The following is a 19938-nucleotide window of genomic DNA, read 5'->3' as shown; positions in this document are numbered from 1 at the left end:
TTATATCTGTGCTTGGTTATCGATATCAATTCTAGTAACCGATGAACGCGTGTGTTGCGTTCAGGAGCGGCAGAGCGTTCTCTTCTTTTAAATTCATCGTTAGTTTATGGTCGGGTCAGTCAGTCACATCACTGCCACCTGGATGGAGGGCGTTACTGTTTTATCAATTCCTATAAATTAAATTCAAATCAAAATACGCGAGTAAAGCGCAAGTTTTGTGAGTTTGGTAGCTATTTCGTAGATGAAACATATTATATAAAATGTTTTCCACAGTCCCCAGGTCGCTGTTGTAAGTATTGTTTAATTTATTTTCGGAGTTTACATAACGTGACAGCTGTTTTTTTCCCGATCTAAATAGATTTTATTGAGCTACCTATTTACAAATTAACACCTCACTATATATGTATATACTTATGTAAAAAAAACATATTTTAGTTTGCACAAACATGACGCTATTTCTATTCAAAAAAATATTGTAGAAATCATCAAGTATTGGCAGACATCTAAGATTTTCCTTCCTTCGTTTTTTTATAAAAATTCAGCACCAGGAAGTGTTACCTATAGTAATCAAGCAGTCAATGAATTATTGTTCTTTTGACTTGACAATTTTGCCGCTATCATGTCAGTTTTTATTCTGAAAGCTTTATAAATTTCAGTTTTATTATTGTTTTTACATGTTTTACAGAAACACCTAGGTACCTAACAAAATACATCTCATTGCATCTGTGCCAGTATCCAGCAAATCTGATTCAATATCAATATAACACTTGGTTGATGAATAAATAATATGAATAAGCTCTTAGATGAGTTATTTAGTAAGTATAATAAATAATTTTTCGTTTACTGACTGGTATCTGGCTATCATTGTCTTTTCTTGATTCTTTATAATCAAGAGATTCAAGTGGAATAGAAAACATAAAATATTTTGAAGGTACACTATTTTGGAAATTTTATAGATTCTGATACACATGTTTCTAGACATATTTAAATTCTTGCTGTGTAAGTTACAGTTATTACTTAGGTAGGTACATAGATGGTGTGTTACTTTTTTTTAATATTTGGCATTCAAGCAGACCTACTTTTCTGTAGAATAAGAACATGTTACCAATCCTTTTAAAAATTTTCATACATAATATGATATCCTCACTATTATTATGTATATTTATCCACATTTTTCACATCGATCATTACAAGTTATAAAACTTAGCAATATAATATCCTAATGCAGTTTGTAATGAATAACAAATACTCAAAACCTTGTAAATTCATTCAAAGAATAACAGAAAAGAGCATATTCTCCATATATATGCAAAATTTCAAGATTGGTGTGTATAGTCTGAAGAGATAATAAACAAACTCACTTTTGGCATGAATGTATGATTTACATCAAAATCTTATTTACATTAATAAAACGGTTTAAGAAATTAAATACTAACTGTGTTTTTCTTTTCTCTTTACTGTCCAGTCCAGCAATTAAATCAACAGCCAGCATAAAGTTATTTGTACTGTTATTTGTTTATAATTAGATTTATTATTAAATACGTTTTTTAATTAGGAATTATCATCTATTATTTTCACCACTCTACTGTCCTGTCCGGTCTAGTAGTAATATCAACAGCCAGCATAAATTAACATGCAATGGTACCTATTTATAGATTTGACACTTTTAGAGTTGGCAACTATGCTATCAATGTGCTGCAAAATTATTCATGTTAATGTTCATGTATGTACTGTGTTTTATACATATATGTTGAGTTATAGAAAGTTCATCTAATAAAACAAAAATAATGGAAAACCAGAAATATGTTTATTTCATGGATCAACAAAAAATATACTGATATATATCAGTATATTTTTTCCTTAATCTGAGTATAAATATAATTTTAACAGGTTCATGTTATCTACATTTTTGTTTCACTTTAGAACAAACTTAAACTACATTAATATATTAGTATTGTTTTGACGACGGCAATATTGGGTTACAGAAACTTCAGTTTGCATCCAAAATTCTGTGACACTATATTCTTGATAAATGCTTGAATTATCGAGGTTGCTCATTCAAGCTTTTATTGTTGTCAGCAAGATTCTCGGGTTGTCTGTACTTATGTTATTACCATTTTTATATTAATATAAGTTGAATTTATTCATTGAATAAATTGAAGAATATCCCAAGGAGGGTTGACGTCAGACGCCCGTAAAATAACGCCCGTATCTTCAAAATGTTTATTTTTTTGATGGTTTCAATCAATCAATCAATTAAAATCGTTAGTGTTAATAATGCGCTTGCACTCGAGAACAATTTATACGGTTCCGGAAGATTGCCTACCTACTCGCGAGGCCACTGTAACATTAAACTTGAATAGACGTGACATTGATTCGATAACACTGCAAGTATCGATTTCCTTGCCCGTTATCTGCATTTGCTCGCTTTACTGGCTTGCAAGACCAATCGGTCTTGCACTGTCTTGTATGAGTCTAGACGAAATGGGCTTTATTTGATGCCCGTTAGTTAGCGACCAGGAGCGGGGTTCACACCTAAGTTTAAGCCGAAATATGAATCATCTTTATCAGTCAATCGGGATATTGATACCTACCTAAATCAGTTTTAATTCTGTTACATAAATGGGTCTTATGTTGTGGATGATAAATCTTATCAGTCAAATGTTTTCGTGACTTTTTAATCAGTTGATAACAATTTACTAACAACACTGTAGGTAGGTATCACGTATTGCGGAAAAGTTTAAAGGATAAATAAAGCGTTTTGCATGACGTAGTAAGGAATATCTCAACATAGTAGGATTTTTCGTTTGGGGTAGATTTTCCCCGATTAACTTTAAAATAAGAAAAATCGAGTACCTACCTAGCAGCCTATATATTACCTACTAGGTACCTACCTATATTAATTTGTCAGATGGATCATGGAGCGTAGATGTGTCCCTCAATCCTTTTAGCATTTCAGTAGATAGGTATTATCAGGTAGGTAGGTACTGAACTACTCTGTTCATAAAATCAGTTTAAAACAATCCTTATGTTATAGGTAATTGGAATTCATTATATTTTAATTTCTCCATGGCACAGTACGAGTAGTCTAGTAGCGACATCCAGAAGGGCATCTTGGCATTACTCCGTCAATTTATGATCTTGCTATTATATTTCTAGTTACCGTGTAAATAGGTAATCTACCTGCCAACAAATAGGTACGCGAGGAATTTCCAGTGTTGATTCCAAATGTAATGTTCATATATCAATAGTATTTATCTATTCTCTCTCTCTCTCTCTCTGACACCGCCCCTCTGTACAAACAACGTGTCAAAAACAGAGTGACGAACAAGGCGTTTGTCTAAATTGTTAACAGTTGTGACGTAGGACGGTGTGACTGGGTGACGTCGTGTCCTGTGATCGATATGGGAAAATTCATATTATCATCTTGATAAATTATTTTTTCTCCAAATTTGTTTGTTAAATGCTCTCTATGGTCGCTATATGTCAAAGTTAACATCCTTATTTAATGTCATCTAAGATGTCTTAAATAAACCTTTTTAGCAAACTTTAATTAGTTATATGTAGGTATTAATCATAACTGGGTAGGTGTCTGAGCAAACAATCAACAGAAAAATATTTGATACAATCGACACCTGTCTGGTTATAAATCACCGATTTCCCTTATCAGGTTTTCACTGCAATCAGTGTTTTCAGCACATTGTTTTAATTCAATTGTTCAATAAAATAATGCTAGATCGTGCTGACTTTTCCTGTCCGTACCGAATGCAAAAGTAACGTAGGTACCTATGTGTTGTGTGTGTAATTGTTTTGCTGAAACTATGTTTTGGATTATTTAATTTAAAATTATATAAAAATATTCAAATTTATTTTAAACAGAAACATTTCATAATATTATGAAATTAACATTCCGGTATTCGTTCTCATCTGCTAATAATACTACTGAGCATATAAAGCACGTTCAAATCTGAATTTATTTGCATATTTTATCTGAGCTTATTTACAGAACGCATGAAAATACACATATGTTTCACATGTACATAATATCTAATGAAATAAAACATTCTTCCAACCATCGACCATTATACCTATCTCGATGATTACAATTGAGATCAGACAGAGGGACTACCGAATATGACTTTTGTATTAGATTCTACAAATTAATCATCAATAAAATGTCATAATGAGACGTTACCTCCGTCTCATTTATTTGTATGTACAAATAAAGGAAGGAGTCACGGACTAGGGAAGGTTGCAAACATCTTTTACATGTTCCGTATAAAGAGAAAAAAAATCACCTACTCCCTTCCTTTTACTGTACGTTGGTGTACCTACTGAACTGAAGTTTCTGAGAACCTTTTTCTCAGGAAACGGATAGACAGACGAACCGCAAGATGATATTATAGGTTTTGGGTTTTACATTTTAATTAAGCTACGAAACCCAAAGAACTGCGCTTCTGATATTACCTACATGGTGTTATTTATAAGCGACTCTTATGATAATTTTATAAATGTATTCATTGTCTAAATATCGCCGATTTGCTTATTAACTACCTCATCGGGAAGTCTATATTCTACGTTAACTACAAATTTCCCAGGAAATCGAAGAAAAAAGTATTCCCAAATTCCCACAGGATCTCCGAAGCGCACATAGAACAGATATAAATCCTTTCCTTCATTACAGATCGTGTACAAACGTGATAGTCCCGCATCGGGCGCTAGCGTTTGTACTGACGAGATGTCCCGCATTGGAGAACCCTGGTCTGCAATGTCGGGAGTACCACGAGGTCACTGGCAACATTATCTGCTCCAACGTGGTCCGAGGCATCGACCATTTGAGGGATCCCCGACTTAACAAGGTAGGACAATTTAACAGATTATAAAGATTAGACAGATTATAAATCTAAAGCAATGGAATAATTCTATTGAAGTCTGTAACAACAGACTTCAAAAGAATTATTCAGAAAAATAAACAACAGGAACAGTGATCAACAAGATTTCTTTTTGTACAGAAATAAAAGTTCTTTTGGTTAGATTGCTATAGAAGCTATTTTACTAAATTCACTATTATTTATAGGGTCTAGCATTCACCTTGGAAGAACGCCAAGCCCTCGGCATCCATGGTCTATTGGCGGCTAAATTCAAAACCCAAGAGGAACAACTGGATATATGCAGGATATCCATTGACAGATACGAGGACAATTTGAACAAATACCTCTATCTCGTCGAGTTACAGGTGACTAGCCACGACAAAGGTATAGTTGTCTATCAATATGTTTATTGCTAGTTTTTATTGGGTGCGGAAGATTTTTTAAACCGGTTTGTGGCTAGGTTTCTTAAAGATAGAATTAGACTGGACCACTAGTTGCCAAACGTGTCTACGGATAAATTGAGATTGTAGATGTGGTGATATAAACTTTTAATGATATTGAATCATGCATAATGTTCTGAAAATTATCGCCTTGTGATCTTTTGGGTTTGGTTTATGGTCATAACTTTAATGGTATAAGTAATAATGTCCATTTTTTAAGCGGAATGATAAATGAGACCTTAATTTATGTACTATATTGGACATGATATGATGTGCTCGATTATATAATTAAAGTACTATCGGTAATTTCTGTTATGCTATCTATGCGCTTTAGATAAATTATGTCATGGCTGCAATAGTTGAGTAGGAAACAGTATGGATATTATCCGTATTATACCTAGCACAACAATAAACAAATGTCGACTGAACTGCCAAGAGTCGTTCGGCAAACGACTGACATAAATGCCGTTACAAATTATTATGGAAGGTTCCGTTCATAAGTTAGTACAAACTGCCATCATTGCGTTTCTGGTGGTGTTACCTATGACAAAATACACATTTCTGAGAAAACACCTGATTCTCATATATATATAATAGTCGTGAGATTTTTCCGGTATCAACATTTTCTTCCTATTTCTTCCATTTTGCCCCTGTTCTCTCAAATGTTTTTTTTAAAGACTACAACAAAGTTTACTGTCTTAGAAATCCTAAAAATCCTGAGATTTACTCAGATTTGTAAAATCCGGAATCCTGAAAAGAGTCTGGATATCTTAGGACAAATCCTGAGAAATGGTAACCATATTTGCAAGTCATATTGCGTTACAATAGTAGGTATTTAATCGGACCTACTATTTGTGTAGTAAACCGCGCACCATTACCGCAAACCGCACGACAATTTGACCGTGTAACCAGCAATGATATGTTTTTATTGGTTCAGGATATAGCATTATGAAAATCGATTGTGAAAATCCAATGATCAATATTTTCTCTTGATCAATATTTACTCGTAATTGTAACATCAGCTATTATTGAATAAAATATAGAAAATCCAAGATTGTCAATAAAACAAACTCAAACTTAAATATCTTTATTGCAGTAACTATGTAGTGTAAGGTATAGAAGCCTGATTGTAGATAAATATTGTATTTCAATAACTTAAATGGTAAAGTTTTTCAATAAACATTACATTGACAAGGAAATCATACCAATATTTTCGATATTTTTTTGTTAACGAGGCGATAGCTAAAACATATAATAAGGCTTTTTATTTAGGTTCTACTTTCTTGTCAGTGGAGTATTTTCTATTTCATATATCGAAGTAAAAATCTCACAAATTTTATTAAGCTTATATACATTTCATCTAGTATAAGTCAGCTTTATTGGTTACGGTGGTGGCCTCAGCTGGTTTCAGTCAGGCTGTTTGGCCATTAAGTGATTAAATGAAATAGAAGGCCACAGACGGCAGTTGGATGTAATATAATTAATTAGCCTGAACAATTGCTTTATGTTGACTTTGAAATATCCGCTGCAAATTTGATTTGAGAGCAGTTTGATTACTAATATTAGAGTGTGTTAATTGCTAACACTGGTGTCAAGTTTTATTCAAGTCGCCTAAAGACACCTGACATGACTTTTACACACTCATATAATGAAAAAGGTTTCTAATGGATTTATTATTGAGTGAATTCACTTACCATCATCCATCCATATCCATATCCCATATTCATTCTCCATAAAATGTTATAAATACGAAAGTCTGTCTGTCATGTTTTTACGGCTAAACTGTTGGGTCGATTTTGATGACATTTGGAATATATATAGTCAAAGTCCTAAGGTCAAACGTAGACTACCGCTAGCTCCAACTAGTTTAAAATATATAACATTTAAAATTTACATAAACAAGTGATACATTTACATTTTCAATTAATAACTTAATGGCCCCATGGCTATCAATCACAATACATTATTGTTTTAAAGTGGTACTCAAGTGAATGATATCTGAAAATCAATTCTACTCAACTATATTAATTCTGTACCTGAACAGAAAGACCTGTTCAAGTGCTGTGGAACAGGATCACCAGCCATGTTTATGTCCCTTTGCCTGGGCCTTAACCTTTATAGATGTACAAGGAGGAGAAATGGACCCTGGGCTCAAACGCCTCATGACTTTGGAAGAAACCGGAAAACACTCAGATATCTATTCCTTGTATACCATTACGAATACAGTATATAAGAGTAGAAAAAGGATTTTTAACGAACTAGGTATAGTTTTTGCCATTCTGTTTGGAATGGTCAAGATTGTTTGATAAACATTCGGTTTTGCCATCCAAGAGGACAGCGTCATCATTCATTTGCTACTCTAAAGACAAACTGTACAAAGGCTTTATATCCCTTAGTCGCCTTTTACTACGTAAGTAAGTCGAAGGAGCAGCGGTCTTATCCTAAGGCGAAAGCCACACTGCCTAACCGTACCATAGTTGATATCTACATCCATATTGAATTATTGCAGGATAGGAATGAGAAGCTCTTCTTCAGACTGCTCGCGGAGAATATTGAGAAGTACCTGCCGATTGTATACACCCCCACCGTGGGGCTCGCCTGTCAGAGGTTTGGACTGATCTACAGGAGGCCCAGGGGACTGTTCATCACGATCAATGATAAGGGACATATATACAACATTCTTAAGAACTGGTACGTGTGGTTCGATTTCTGTAATATTATACGATGTCAAGGACGCGAAGAACGAAGCGTGTTTTTACTTGAAACTATATATTTTGTATATTACTGAGTGATCTAACATACATGCTAACTGTCTAACTGTCGCACGCGTCTTTCCGGTCCTGAATGAATCTTTTCACGCCTTTTTTGAAAATTTCCATGTTGTAGTCTAATTCGTTTATTAGTCTTTTACAGTTCAACGTGCTATATTTGTCACATAAAAAAACTAGGAAGTTTCAGCCTTTTGTCAATCTTAGATAATTCTGATAATTTACCTATTTCAAATTCCATATTGTCAAACAGGCCTGAACCAGACGTGCGCGCTATAGTGTTCACTGACGGCGAGAGAATCCTTGGTCTCGGCGATCTTGGAGCTTACGGCATGGGCATCCCAGTGGGCAAGCTGTCTCTGTACACCGCACTCGCGGGCATCAAGCCACACCAGTGTCTGCCCATCACTCTGGACGTGGGGACAGACAATCAGGTACATTGTATTAGAGAACACTAGCTATTCTCACACTTTCTCACCTAAGGCTTTTCACGGATGCTTCCGCCGCCATAGAGCGTCGGAGCCCAGGCGGACAGTCTTTGGCGTCCTTAGTCAGGCAATTGGCATGCGTGTCTTCCTTGACCACATCAAGCCAACCAACAAGCTTAGCAAAACTCATCATTAGATGATCTACATTAGTAGATCGTTGATTTACAAGAATAACTTTTTAAACACACTAGCTAAATAAAAAAAGACATTTTTATACAGTATGCGACGTGCCCAGAACACTATCTATCCTTCTCTAATCTATCCTTGATTTAGTGACCTTATGTGAGTCATTGGTTCCCTAAATAGGAGACTTATTTTATCACTTTATGGTAAATATTTAATAATCTCCTCCCCTGCAACGATACTTCATACAACTGATCTCTTAATGATCTACTATATAACTAAATCCTGTAGGTTCCATTTTGCCTTACGGGCTTTTTATATTTAAAATGAAACTCAGCAATGCATAATAAAATGAAAATTTCTGGCATGGTGACCGTCACGTAATGTTATGTTAAAGTGGTATTGAATGAAAACGTTATAAAAAGAGGCAAACTTGCTAATTACTTCGACCTTGACGCGTATGGCACGTATTCAGTTGCCAACAAAAATGTGGACGGTTGAAGATGAAAAATTAACACGAGACCGTAGATAGAGAAAATTATAGACATCGTTATAACTTTCTTACGATTGTTGGTAAGATTGTTAGAGAAAATAACAATTTTCTTTTTACTTCTTTTCACTCAAACAAGAAAAGAATATTGCATGCTACAGATCAGGTATCCTATTTTGGCGTTTCGGATGAGTATACCTGGAAATTGTATGTAAATGTTCTACCTCTCGGTTACGCTAGCTCTTTAGTGTTCTTCGTCTTTGCATGAGACATTCCCACGAGCTATTGGCAATAGCATTGATTTTTATACGTCAAATTATTCCGCGACACCTGTCTCGTTTTTCAATAGCAACTGGCTATCGCGTCATAGTTACGTATTGCAAATGTTTCTGTTGAATGAAGAAGTATATCGTGTTTCATTAATGTACGAGTATATTATGCCATTTATTACGGCTATTGTAATTTTAATTTAATTTTATTGCGTGGTATACCGCTTTGTGATATGTAATTTCCTTTAACTCGGACAGATGCAGAGGCGAATGAGCGTACATCGCATAGTTTGCGAAATTGAACCTTATTACAAACCATTAACGTTTATTTCTCAGGACCTATTGGAAGATCCTCTATACATCGGTTTGCGTCAGAAACGCGTCCGCGGTCAAGAGTACGACGAATTCATTGACGAATTCATGGAGGCGTGTGTGCAAAGATACGGACAGAACACTTTGTTACAGGTAATTTACTTTTTACTAGCTTCTACTATCCGGCCCGACTTCGCACGAGGTCTATAATACCTTCAGTGAACAGTGAAAACTGTATCAAGATCCATTGAGTGGTTTAAAAGAAGAAACGGCTTTCGATACGGTTGTTTACTGTTGCATAGAACATTTTCAAGAGGAATGTGAAGCATATTATTTTACATAACCGTCCGGACGCAAAAATTATATTGTTTATTTGTTTGAGCGGCAACAACAGTATTCCCAAATAGTGTTCACGTTAGGTACGCGGCCGAAATACCACGGCCGAATTTAGCGTATTTAGTTGGATGCAAAACTCACAAGTTTTAAAACGCTAGTTTCAAAGATTTTTTTTCTCTATTAAATAGAAGTATATATTTTATCTTTGTACTAAACTTTCATCATTGTATATATTTATTGTTAGGTATAAATTTTTATGGCATAATAAAAATTAAATTATTTTTTAATTCATTCTTATCAAATACCATATATTTTTATATATATTTAAGCATTAGTACGATAAAAAAAAATAAACGCACATGTACAAGAAAATAAATCTAAACACATTTCATCGCCCGCTAACTTTCCATGAATTAATTTTATTTTTTTTCAATATCAAATTGTGTGACAAACCTGGCGTTGCAGACGTCCATAGCTTTTTAAGCTAACCAAAATTGCTACGCCCAATAGTTTTACTTGTGACCAGAATCTGATCAGACGAAAGAAATTAATGTGTATATTGTTTGATGATTTAAAAATTCTATAGAAATTTGATTTACACCAATCACGATTTCAGTTCGAAGACTTCGCCCTCGCGAACGCTGGACGTCTTCTAAAGAAGTACCGTAACAAGTACTGTACCTTCAACGACGACATTCAAGGCACAGCCAGCGTCGCCGTCGCCGGTTTGATGGCAGCCGTTAGGGTCACCAAGAGGAAACTCAGCGAAAACATCTACCTCTTCCTTGGAGCTGGCTCTGTGAGTTAATACTTTATTGTTCATTTTTTAAGTTTCTAGAAAAGTTTTGTCGACCACAAGTTGCAGTTGGTTCTTAATGCCACGGCAATAAGGGTGAATTTGCAATGAATTCTGATAGAGTAATTATTATTATGCTCTTGTACAATCTCACCTGAGTTTTTTCCCGATTCGGTATACGAACCCAATGTGTTGTTGTAAGCTCCTCTTAATAAGAGTTCATATGGATTTAGTTAAGCAGTAGTAGTGCGTTTAGCATTGACGTTCGGTATTTTAAAATTTATTTTACTTCGACTTAATTCTAAACATAAGTAGATTTTTATGCTTATTGTAAGAAACGTGACTTAACAAACGTGTTCGTGATAATAACATTGTATCTAAGTTTACAGATGAAAATCTTGTGCAAATAGGTAATAAAAGTAAAGTGTCATCGATCAATTTACGCGCACACGTATATTTTTGTTTCAGAATGGAAATCGCGCTACAAATTGGGTATTTGTAATTATGTCATGTTGATTTGTGATCGTCAAAGCCATGTACTATACAAACGTTTAGTTAGTCTGTCGGCATTTTTTTTTACTAATTTTAAAGATGAAAGTTGGATCTGTGTTGGTTACCTGTGTCCTTTTTTTCTAAACATAAATGTTAGCCTGATATTCAGGGCTGATAACATATAAAACATGTGTTTAGTATACCCAATATACGCGTCTACATGGCTTTTTAGTTGTCTTAACATTATGTTAGTGATCTATTAGACTATTGTGTACTAACTGCTTTATGTAAGAAATATTTATCAGTCAACTTATCTATGTTATTTACTGGATAAGTTACACTTTGTCTTTCGGTAATGGTTAGTAATAAAGAAATATGTCTATATATGGAAACAAAATCACACAGATTTACTAATTGATGTTAGTTTATAAAATCATCTGGCACATTTATAATGCAAACACTGTATTCTATTAAATTTCATTGAATGAATTAAATAATGGGCGACATATTTTCAGTTTCTAATAAGAAAAGCAGGAAGTTCCCTTTTAGATCTCCATTTCCAAATTGAAAGATATAAATTGTCAAAAAAGAATAATAATAATTTCTACAAATTTATTCAATACCTATATTTACACACCTGTTTGTGTGTAATGAAATTTAAAATACAATTTATATTGTTTTATATATATAAATGAACTATGAACCCTCGTATAGAGACAACAAACACGAAATAACATTTTATTACTTTTTACTATTTATCTCCATATTCTATTTTTCATACACAGAATTGAATAATAAGCGGCATATTTCCAGTCTTCAATAATAAATACGTATTCAAATACAGATTAAGAATGAAGTATTCCATTTCTCTTCATACTCAGGCCGCCAACGGTATAGCAAACTTGACTGTAGCAGCCATGGTCGCCGAAGGCCTGTCGGAGCGGCAGGCGCGAGACCGTGTATACATGTTCGATGTGGACGGGCTGCTGTCCACTAGGCGCGAGGGCGGAGTCCCCGAACACGCGAAGAACTTCGGCAAGAATGTGGAGCCCGAGAAGGACTTTGAGGCTTGCGTCGCTAAGATCAAGCCCAGCTGTCTTATCGGTAAGCATACGTAAACTGACTAATATAGCTTCGACCTTCTCGTATCGTGTCCTTCTCTCCCCTGATGCCAGGTCTTGTCTACCCTCTGGACTCCCATGATGTCTACTCTATATACCAGGATTTTCTCAGCCCCTCTTGCGGCCTAGTCAAGTCCTAGTCGGCCTTATCAACCCCCTCTAGTGTGCGGGGAGCTAAAGAAAGCCAAGCCGTGGACCAAACAGTATTTAATCTAAGTATTCGGCGATAGGCGCGATTTGTGTATTACAATATGTTTGTATTTTTACCAGATGTAAACCAGTTCAACAGAAAAGTATACCAGAGTAACAGTTTCCCACCTGAGATAAGATCTCTCCTAATAGTCCCGATATCTCATCTGGCATCGAATATCTAAGATACAGTATGCTATGCTTGATGCAGTTGTTTATCATAGGCAGCCATAGTAAGCAAAATTCAGACAAATGCCTGATTATTTTGTATTAATTAACTTTTGTTCTCGACTTCTATTTTCCCGTTACTATTAGAATTTTAAGAAATTCTCTCTTAGTATATACATTCCGTATTTCAAATTTCTACGCTCAATAGTTTTGTCATTATTGGCTTATTAATTAAGCTACTGAAGAGTATTGTGTCTTGATTGTCAATTTTAAGATTTGCCAACATTTTCTGTGAGCATTGAATAAGTAAGCAATTTTCTGTGCAAACGGTATTTTCCATCATTCGTTTAGTGTGACGTTCAATGTGTATATTATCTGTATCTTATCGACATTCAGCGATCATTCTAAGTATTACTATTACGTATTTGATATGTTATGTCACCTTGTGATCCAAATAAATCAAGATTGATATCATCCACGACTAATCGAGCATGATTTATTGTCGTGCTAAATTGTTGAAATGATAAGATGACATACTATGATTTTATTATTATTTTAAGTATACGTACTAATGTTAAATATGAAAGGTCTGTCTGTCATGCTTTCACGATTAAACGGCTAGGCCGACTTAAATGAAACTTTGAATAAGATATATTTGATGACGGAGGAATTCCGGAGGAAGGTTAAGGTGTATAATTTATTATGGTTTTTATTTACCCGAACGTAGCCGTATGGGCCGCTAGATATAATAATAAATGGTATTTTTGTCACGGTAGATCCTTCAAGATAGCTGAAAGAACCACTAAACCACTTTGTTCTCAGTAGTTCTCTGCTACTATTCTAGTTCTCCACTAATTCAAAGCAACAGTTGATACTTTTTTTACGGTAAAAGTGGTGAGGTGTGATAATTTCATTCATTTATTTTATTTTACAGACAATTGATTTTAACATATTTATGTATTGTGTGTATGTTTTGACGACAGGGTGTTCAACCGTCGGAGGAGCGTTCACTCCTAAAGTCCTGCAGCAAATGGCGCAGAACACTCATCGCCCTGTCATATTTGCGCTGTCCAACCCCACCAGCAAAGCGGAGTGCACTGCGGAAGATGCTTATAATTATACAGAAGTAAGTTTTTTAAATTTGAAATTTGAGGTTAGATAATCCCGCATGAAATGGTACGGCCATGTTATGAGACGCAACGGAGACCATGTCGTGAATAAAGCTCTCGCACTACTGGAGAACAAGTGAGGTGGAGGCCACCCGCTTGCCACTACATTAAGGACGTGAAACAGGCCCATTTGAACGAAATAACAATCCAGTATAAACGAACCTGGTGCATGCGAACGAGGAGATTCCAAATAATGGGAAGAGTCAGGGAAAAACATTAGAAATTTTAGTGCGTTTGACCTCAATCTAACCTGATGGGAAGCAGACATGAGGTCTAAGGTTACACTTTGCGTTATTTACCACTAGGTGGCGGTAGATTATGGTAAATTTTGCTTAATGCCAGCTTTATCGCCGAACAGATGTCGACGCGATGGAATGAATGTTACGCAATTTGTATGAAAACTGAGTACTCCTTGAAAATAAAGCTACATTTTCACCATCGATGTAATTAGTTACACCTTCGCTTTGCAATATGTTTGGATGGTTCTCAGAACCTTTCGAACAATGCGGCCGCGCTGTCATTACAATTTTTAAAATTTTAACAAAGACAAGAATTAGTTTTCTTATCTGACTTTAAAATAATTGATCTGTGCTGTGTGGTAATGACAATTTTATGAATGATTGATTTTTACTGACGGATCGTAATGACAGCGCGGCCGCAGCGGTACAAACCCTCTGAGAAACGTTCGGAGTATTAACGTAGCTTGTGAACGGCCAGGGCCGCTGCGTGTTCGCGTCGGGGTCCCCGTTCCCGCCCGTGGAGTACGGCGGCAAGGAGTACCGCACGGGGCAGGGCAACAACTCTTACATCTTCCCGGGGGTCGCGCTCGGCGTCATCGCCACCGCCACGCACCACATCCCCGAGACTATGTTCCTCACTGCCGCTAGAGTGAGTACACTATTGTCTAGTTTGGATGATTTATGATTTAGATTACTCTATTTTTGTTATATTTTCGTTATACATAAGAGACTTTATTGCATACACAAAGCGTGTAATCAATAAATAAATTTTGATATACGATGTATTTGTGAAGTTACCGTTACCCCCCGTTAGTGCGGGGAAATGTTCGTTGAAACATTTTGTCGATTTCGACTAAAGTGACATAAGTCAACATGGTAGCTTAGATGGTACGAAAGAAAATTCAATACAAATTATTATTGAAACAAAGAAAACGCATTTTCTTTTTGGCAGTTCAGGTTTCAAAAATGTATCCACTTTATCAACTTCTGAACAGAGTCAACTTTTTATTTTATTAGGAAAACATATTCTTTACATTCGATAGTACAATTGTTTTCTTCCCAAGCCCATTTTAAGTTTTATTATTTTATGACACAATAGCAGCTAATTAAGCTGATGTGTGTGTTTCTCGAAGTTTGGTGATTGTTGTTCTCGGTTGATTGAAGGTTGTTGAACGAGACATTTTCATTGACTTTGTTCCAGTTTCGAACTACTTCCCTGAAGTAAACAAACATAAATTATGCATTTCAGACTTTAGCTAACTACGTGAGCGAAGATGACCTATCGATCGGCCGCATCTACCCGAGTCTGGCCGAACTCAAAGAGGTATCGGTCGCCATCGCCATTGAAGTCGCCAAAATGGCCTATGACGAAGGTACATTATCATATTTGACTTATTGATATTTCCGTACTTCTTATCGTGTCGATTCGGCAATTCATATTAGTAAAGATAAGACGCCACCGATACAGCATTATCGCTTCCGCACTTAATCATTATCATATTATTTGACGTACCCGTATAGACGATAGCTCCCAGCAAGCAGTCAGAATCGTTGTCATTGTAAAGTATGTCTACAGAGAACGCTTTAAAGGTCACTTTACAATGACCGTCATCTTTCTGGGTGTGAGTGGTCAAGTCAATTGTGGTCAAGCACACTTGTATCGCAGTACAAGTGTGTTTGACCTTGACTTTTAGGCTACTTTTCTCAGGTTATTTTTTATCACAACTGAGTGCATCTCACTCAGTTTTCTGGCAATCTCTGGCGTATGTCCCGATGCGACAAGAGCGTCCGTTAACTTGTTTGTTATTGAAAAAGAAAAAAAAAAACGAATGGCGTGCGTGAAATTTATTTATTTTTTGTTTTATCAACAGGCATTGAAGCTATGTATAAATTGCCATGTCCTTTTGACAATCTATCCGAGAATGAACGGAGTAGAGAAATCTTAGATGAAAGAGCCTCTATGCTGAGTTGTAATAATTATATTTTCTTTTATTTTTTTTACAAGTAATACTAGATATAAACGACCATTTTATGTAAATGTTATGATGTAAACATGTACTTATTTTTAGTGTATCATTTACTTAGTTCAAGAAAATGAAAAGCGACATTAAATTTTTGTAGTTTTAGATTTGTATAGAATGCAATATTATATTTTTTAATTACTTAATTAGTGCAACAATTAAATAGTAATAGGCTTATAGACCATAATTATTGGTTTTCTTGACCTTACGATATCCGCGGGAAAGATACATAAAAAAGTAAAAATATATCGAAAGTATATTTTTGAAATGAAAATCCATGAAATATTTGTATGTATTTATTTTATGCCGTAACACTAGATGTCGATTCTGCAGACATCAAATAAGTATCGCGTCTAGTTCTATTTTAGTTTTGGGAAACAGAAAATGTTAATTACAAATCTATAGAACAGACGTTCAAATATATAGCGCTCTTATATGTTGATAATTTACACGCAACAAACGACTATTAAGAAGCTACATTGACGCGTTAGCAAAATTGACACCCAGTGGTTTCACTTCCATTAGTAGTTACATTGATGTTCTCAATGGAACTCATCATCGGCCATTTTAAATATCTCCGCTGCCGGGGCACTGGCCTTCCTTACGCATGGATAAGGAGTATGGACCATAACACACAACGCGGGCCTAATGCGTTTTGGTGTGTTAAAGAAACTAATGCAACTATTTCATTCTAGTTAGTTGTACTGTAGTTTTTAGAATTGCAAGTCATTGTGTTATAAAATTGTTATGTTAACACGATATTGTATTTCAGGCTTAGCTTCGGTGTATCCGGAGCCGAAGGACATAGCGAAACACATCGAAAACCAGATGTATAGCTTCTACTACGAGAGCGCCATGCCAGTCGTGTGGGACTGGAAACCAGAAGAAAAATTCAACGTCAGGCCCATACAACCGGTGCCCAAGAACATCTAAACAGTATTATTAATTATTATACTATTTATTTTTACTTTTATGACACTGTCTCAACTATACTTTGTCCGAATTTGGTGATCAATTTTTGTCAACAATCTACCAGGAAATTAGCTCTTTCTTGATTTTGTGTGATGAAATGTTTTGTTTGATTTTGCATTTTTTTAACGCTTTGAATCATTCGTTTATTACTAAATAACAAGAAATGAAGTTGGCAAACATTTATCATCTAATTTGAATCAAATATAGAATTGAATGTAATTGGAGTGTTCAATATATTATCATTACGTATTAATTTTTACAATAGTATTATACAAAGTATTTCAAAATATTCAAGTTTTATATTGTCATCATGGAATTATTTTACATTCTTTACTTTTTTTTTTAATTTCGTCAATTTCACTGAAGTACAACGTGATAGATTTTTAAAAAGTAGTATATGCATCAATAACTACTCGTATCTGTATGTAGTGTTTCACTGTAATTTGTTGGTGTGTAAGGTAGCGTGTAGAAACGGCAGCTTGTAATAGTGTTCAGACATTGTCTTGTATGTTTAATAAAGTATGGTGGCCTTTAACGCGTGTTATAGTTCTCCACTAAAAAAACGTCGCTCTATGAATGTTCGGTACAATATTTGTGTGATATTTATGTAGAAATTGTATATTTATTTGCCAAACGGCTTCCAACTAAATAATGACGTATTATTTGTTTTTAACGTGTCGTTACACTACTAACAGGAAGCAAATTTAAATTTGCTTTTGTTTTGTTTTACGTTTTAATCGTCTCATTTTTAATTATAACAAAATACGGACTTATATTAATTTTTATTTAATTTGTAAGATAAATGATTCGTTGTGAACGAACGGCATCTATTTAATGTTGTGAGTATTATTTTTAATTTACAGTGTGATTTACATTTTTAAGTAACAACTTTATGTAAAAGTAACTCTAGTCACCACAGCATTATATAATACGAAATACAATGCAGGTTATATATTATGCATTTTACATTAATGTTAAGATAACACAATAACTCTGATATAAAAATGTGTAGTGGATAATTAGTATGACTAGACAATTATACATCTACAGATATGTGCGTGCCACCTTTATATAGCCTTTTTGGATTTTTTGAAAACATAAATTTACCTAAACCTATTTCCGACTAAAAATACATGAAATTTTTAACTATCTAATCGAAGCAATGTTTCGATTTTTATATAAATTATATAGCAAACCATGAACTTCAGTATTCAGCATCATAGAAAGGTATATTGTAGCGTCAATAATTTAAAGTGATTCAATCCGGGCAAAATGCCTCAAATAAAGTAAGTATAAATTATACATTAACGATACTTATTCATAATATATAAGATGTCATTATAAAAGTGTAAGCGTAAAACGAAAACCAACAAGTGGTAAAAGCAGTATAATATTTTTTCTGAAGTTGGTAACAAACTTCGCTAAATATTAAAGTTATTGTTTTTCACTGAAAGTATTTTCGCAGAGCGGGATACTTTTCATAATAATTTGTTTTTTTTTTTGTAAGACAGTGGTCCCAAATTGAACCTTATGTCGCAATTATTAAATACTTCAATTTATTGAATAAAATTACTGTCTTACACGGTTATGTAGTGTTTCATGTTTTATTTATTTAAATAACAATGTATCTTTTGATACAAAGTGATTTGTGTTGCTGTGACAATGTGTATTTTAATTATGGGTTGTTATAACCAAGTGTACAAATAAAGTATGTGTTCTTATGTCTGTATTTTTCTTGAACGCTACGCTTGGCGTTTCGGCAAATAGTATTTTTGAAGCTGAAATCTTAATTTTTCGTTATGCTTATTTGTTTACGTATGAAATTGTTCAATCCAAATATTACTTAGAAAATCTGAAATTTAGTTTTGTTGAAATTATTTTGAAAATTTCAGCTTTAAGAAATATTTTTGTCATGACCTTGTAAACGCCAATTTATTGTCAATTATCATGCAATATGTTTATGATATTTGACATTATATGGGTATATTTATTTTATTGTTAGGTCGAAATCTGTTTCGTTAACAACTGTAACCTGCTTCTAGGCGTACGGGAGTTGTATGTTTAGTTAGAGGAATTGTTACATGAATTATATTAGATGTTACTAATTAAACATGTTCCAAACATAATTATGGTTTTATTTTCAACTACTATTTTAATGATAGTGTATTGATATATACGTTATGGACCAATTAATAATGGGGGGTTTATTCTTAGTGAAGGCTTAACGTTAATCATATTTAGATGATCACTCCTTGCTTCGTTCGCTCAGGATGAATACCATAATTTTGTCCATAGATTTACTTACATATTTTTTTAATTATATTAAAATTGTAAAGTAAACATTAATTAAATATTATTATAGTTTAATTAGTACATACTTATCCGAATATCTATGAGGTTTTTAATTTTGTCACGTTAATTTAATCACAAATCGTTTATTTTTGGAAAATAAAAATCGACAAGAGGAACAATATTTGTATGTAATGCATTGGATAATTCTCACAGAAATTTCTAATAGATGAGTAGAGGTTGTTTCGGTTAATTATAAGTTATTTTAAATTTACTGTAATTATCGTTTTACCTCTATGTACTCAATAAAATGATGTACCTACTTGTTACTAATTGTATTAGAATCTTAAACATGTTATTAGGTTCTTCAAATCAAGCACTTAAA

General features: G+C 34.2%; 1 protein-coding gene across 1 annotated transcript; it reads left to right on the top strand.

Annotated features, from left to right (window-relative positions):
• The first annotated feature begins 71 nt into the window (after window positions 1-71).
• On the top strand, window positions 72-19390 carry Men-b (Malic enzyme b). Its single transcript, XM_053749689.2, has 12 exons — window positions 72-289; window positions 4685-4859; window positions 5078-5236; window positions 7821-8002; window positions 8333-8513; window positions 9786-9914; window positions 10714-10896; window positions 12267-12489; window positions 13847-13989; window positions 14750-14920; window positions 15521-15644; window positions 17065-19390. Exons 1-12 carry the CDS (start codon window positions 261-263, stop codon window positions 17223-17225), a joined length of 1860 nt encoding a protein of 619 aa, XP_053605664.1. The 5' UTR covers window positions 72-260; the 3' UTR covers window positions 17226-19390.
• Window positions 19391-19938: the final 548 nt, after the last annotated feature.

The sequence above is a fragment of the Plodia interpunctella genome, chromosome 9 (genome assembly GCF_027563975.2).
Source record: "Plodia interpunctella isolate USDA-ARS_2022_Savannah chromosome 9, ilPloInte3.2, whole genome shotgun sequence".
Classification (NCBI taxonomy): Eukaryota; Metazoa; Arthropoda; class Insecta; order Lepidoptera; family Pyralidae; genus Plodia; species Plodia interpunctella.
The sequence above is the reverse complement of the archived record's forward strand: the minus strand, read 5'-3'. Positions and strand labels throughout refer to the sequence as shown.

What these genes read in the sequence shown, in the direction of transcription:
- Men-b (XM_053749689.2), top strand. Translation starts at nt 261, where the DNA reads ATGTTTTCCACAGTCCCCAGGTCGCTGTT. An exon ending in TACAACATTCTTAAGAACTG is followed by an intron (nt 8,003 to 8,332) that starts GTACGTGTGGTT and finishes ATTGTCAAACAG; the next exon opens with GCCTGAACCAGACGTGCGCG. An exon ending in CAAGCCCAGCTGTCTTATCG is followed by an intron (nt 12,490 to 13,846) that starts GTAAGCATACGT and finishes TTTTGACGACAG; the next exon opens with GGTGTTCAACCGTCGGAGGA.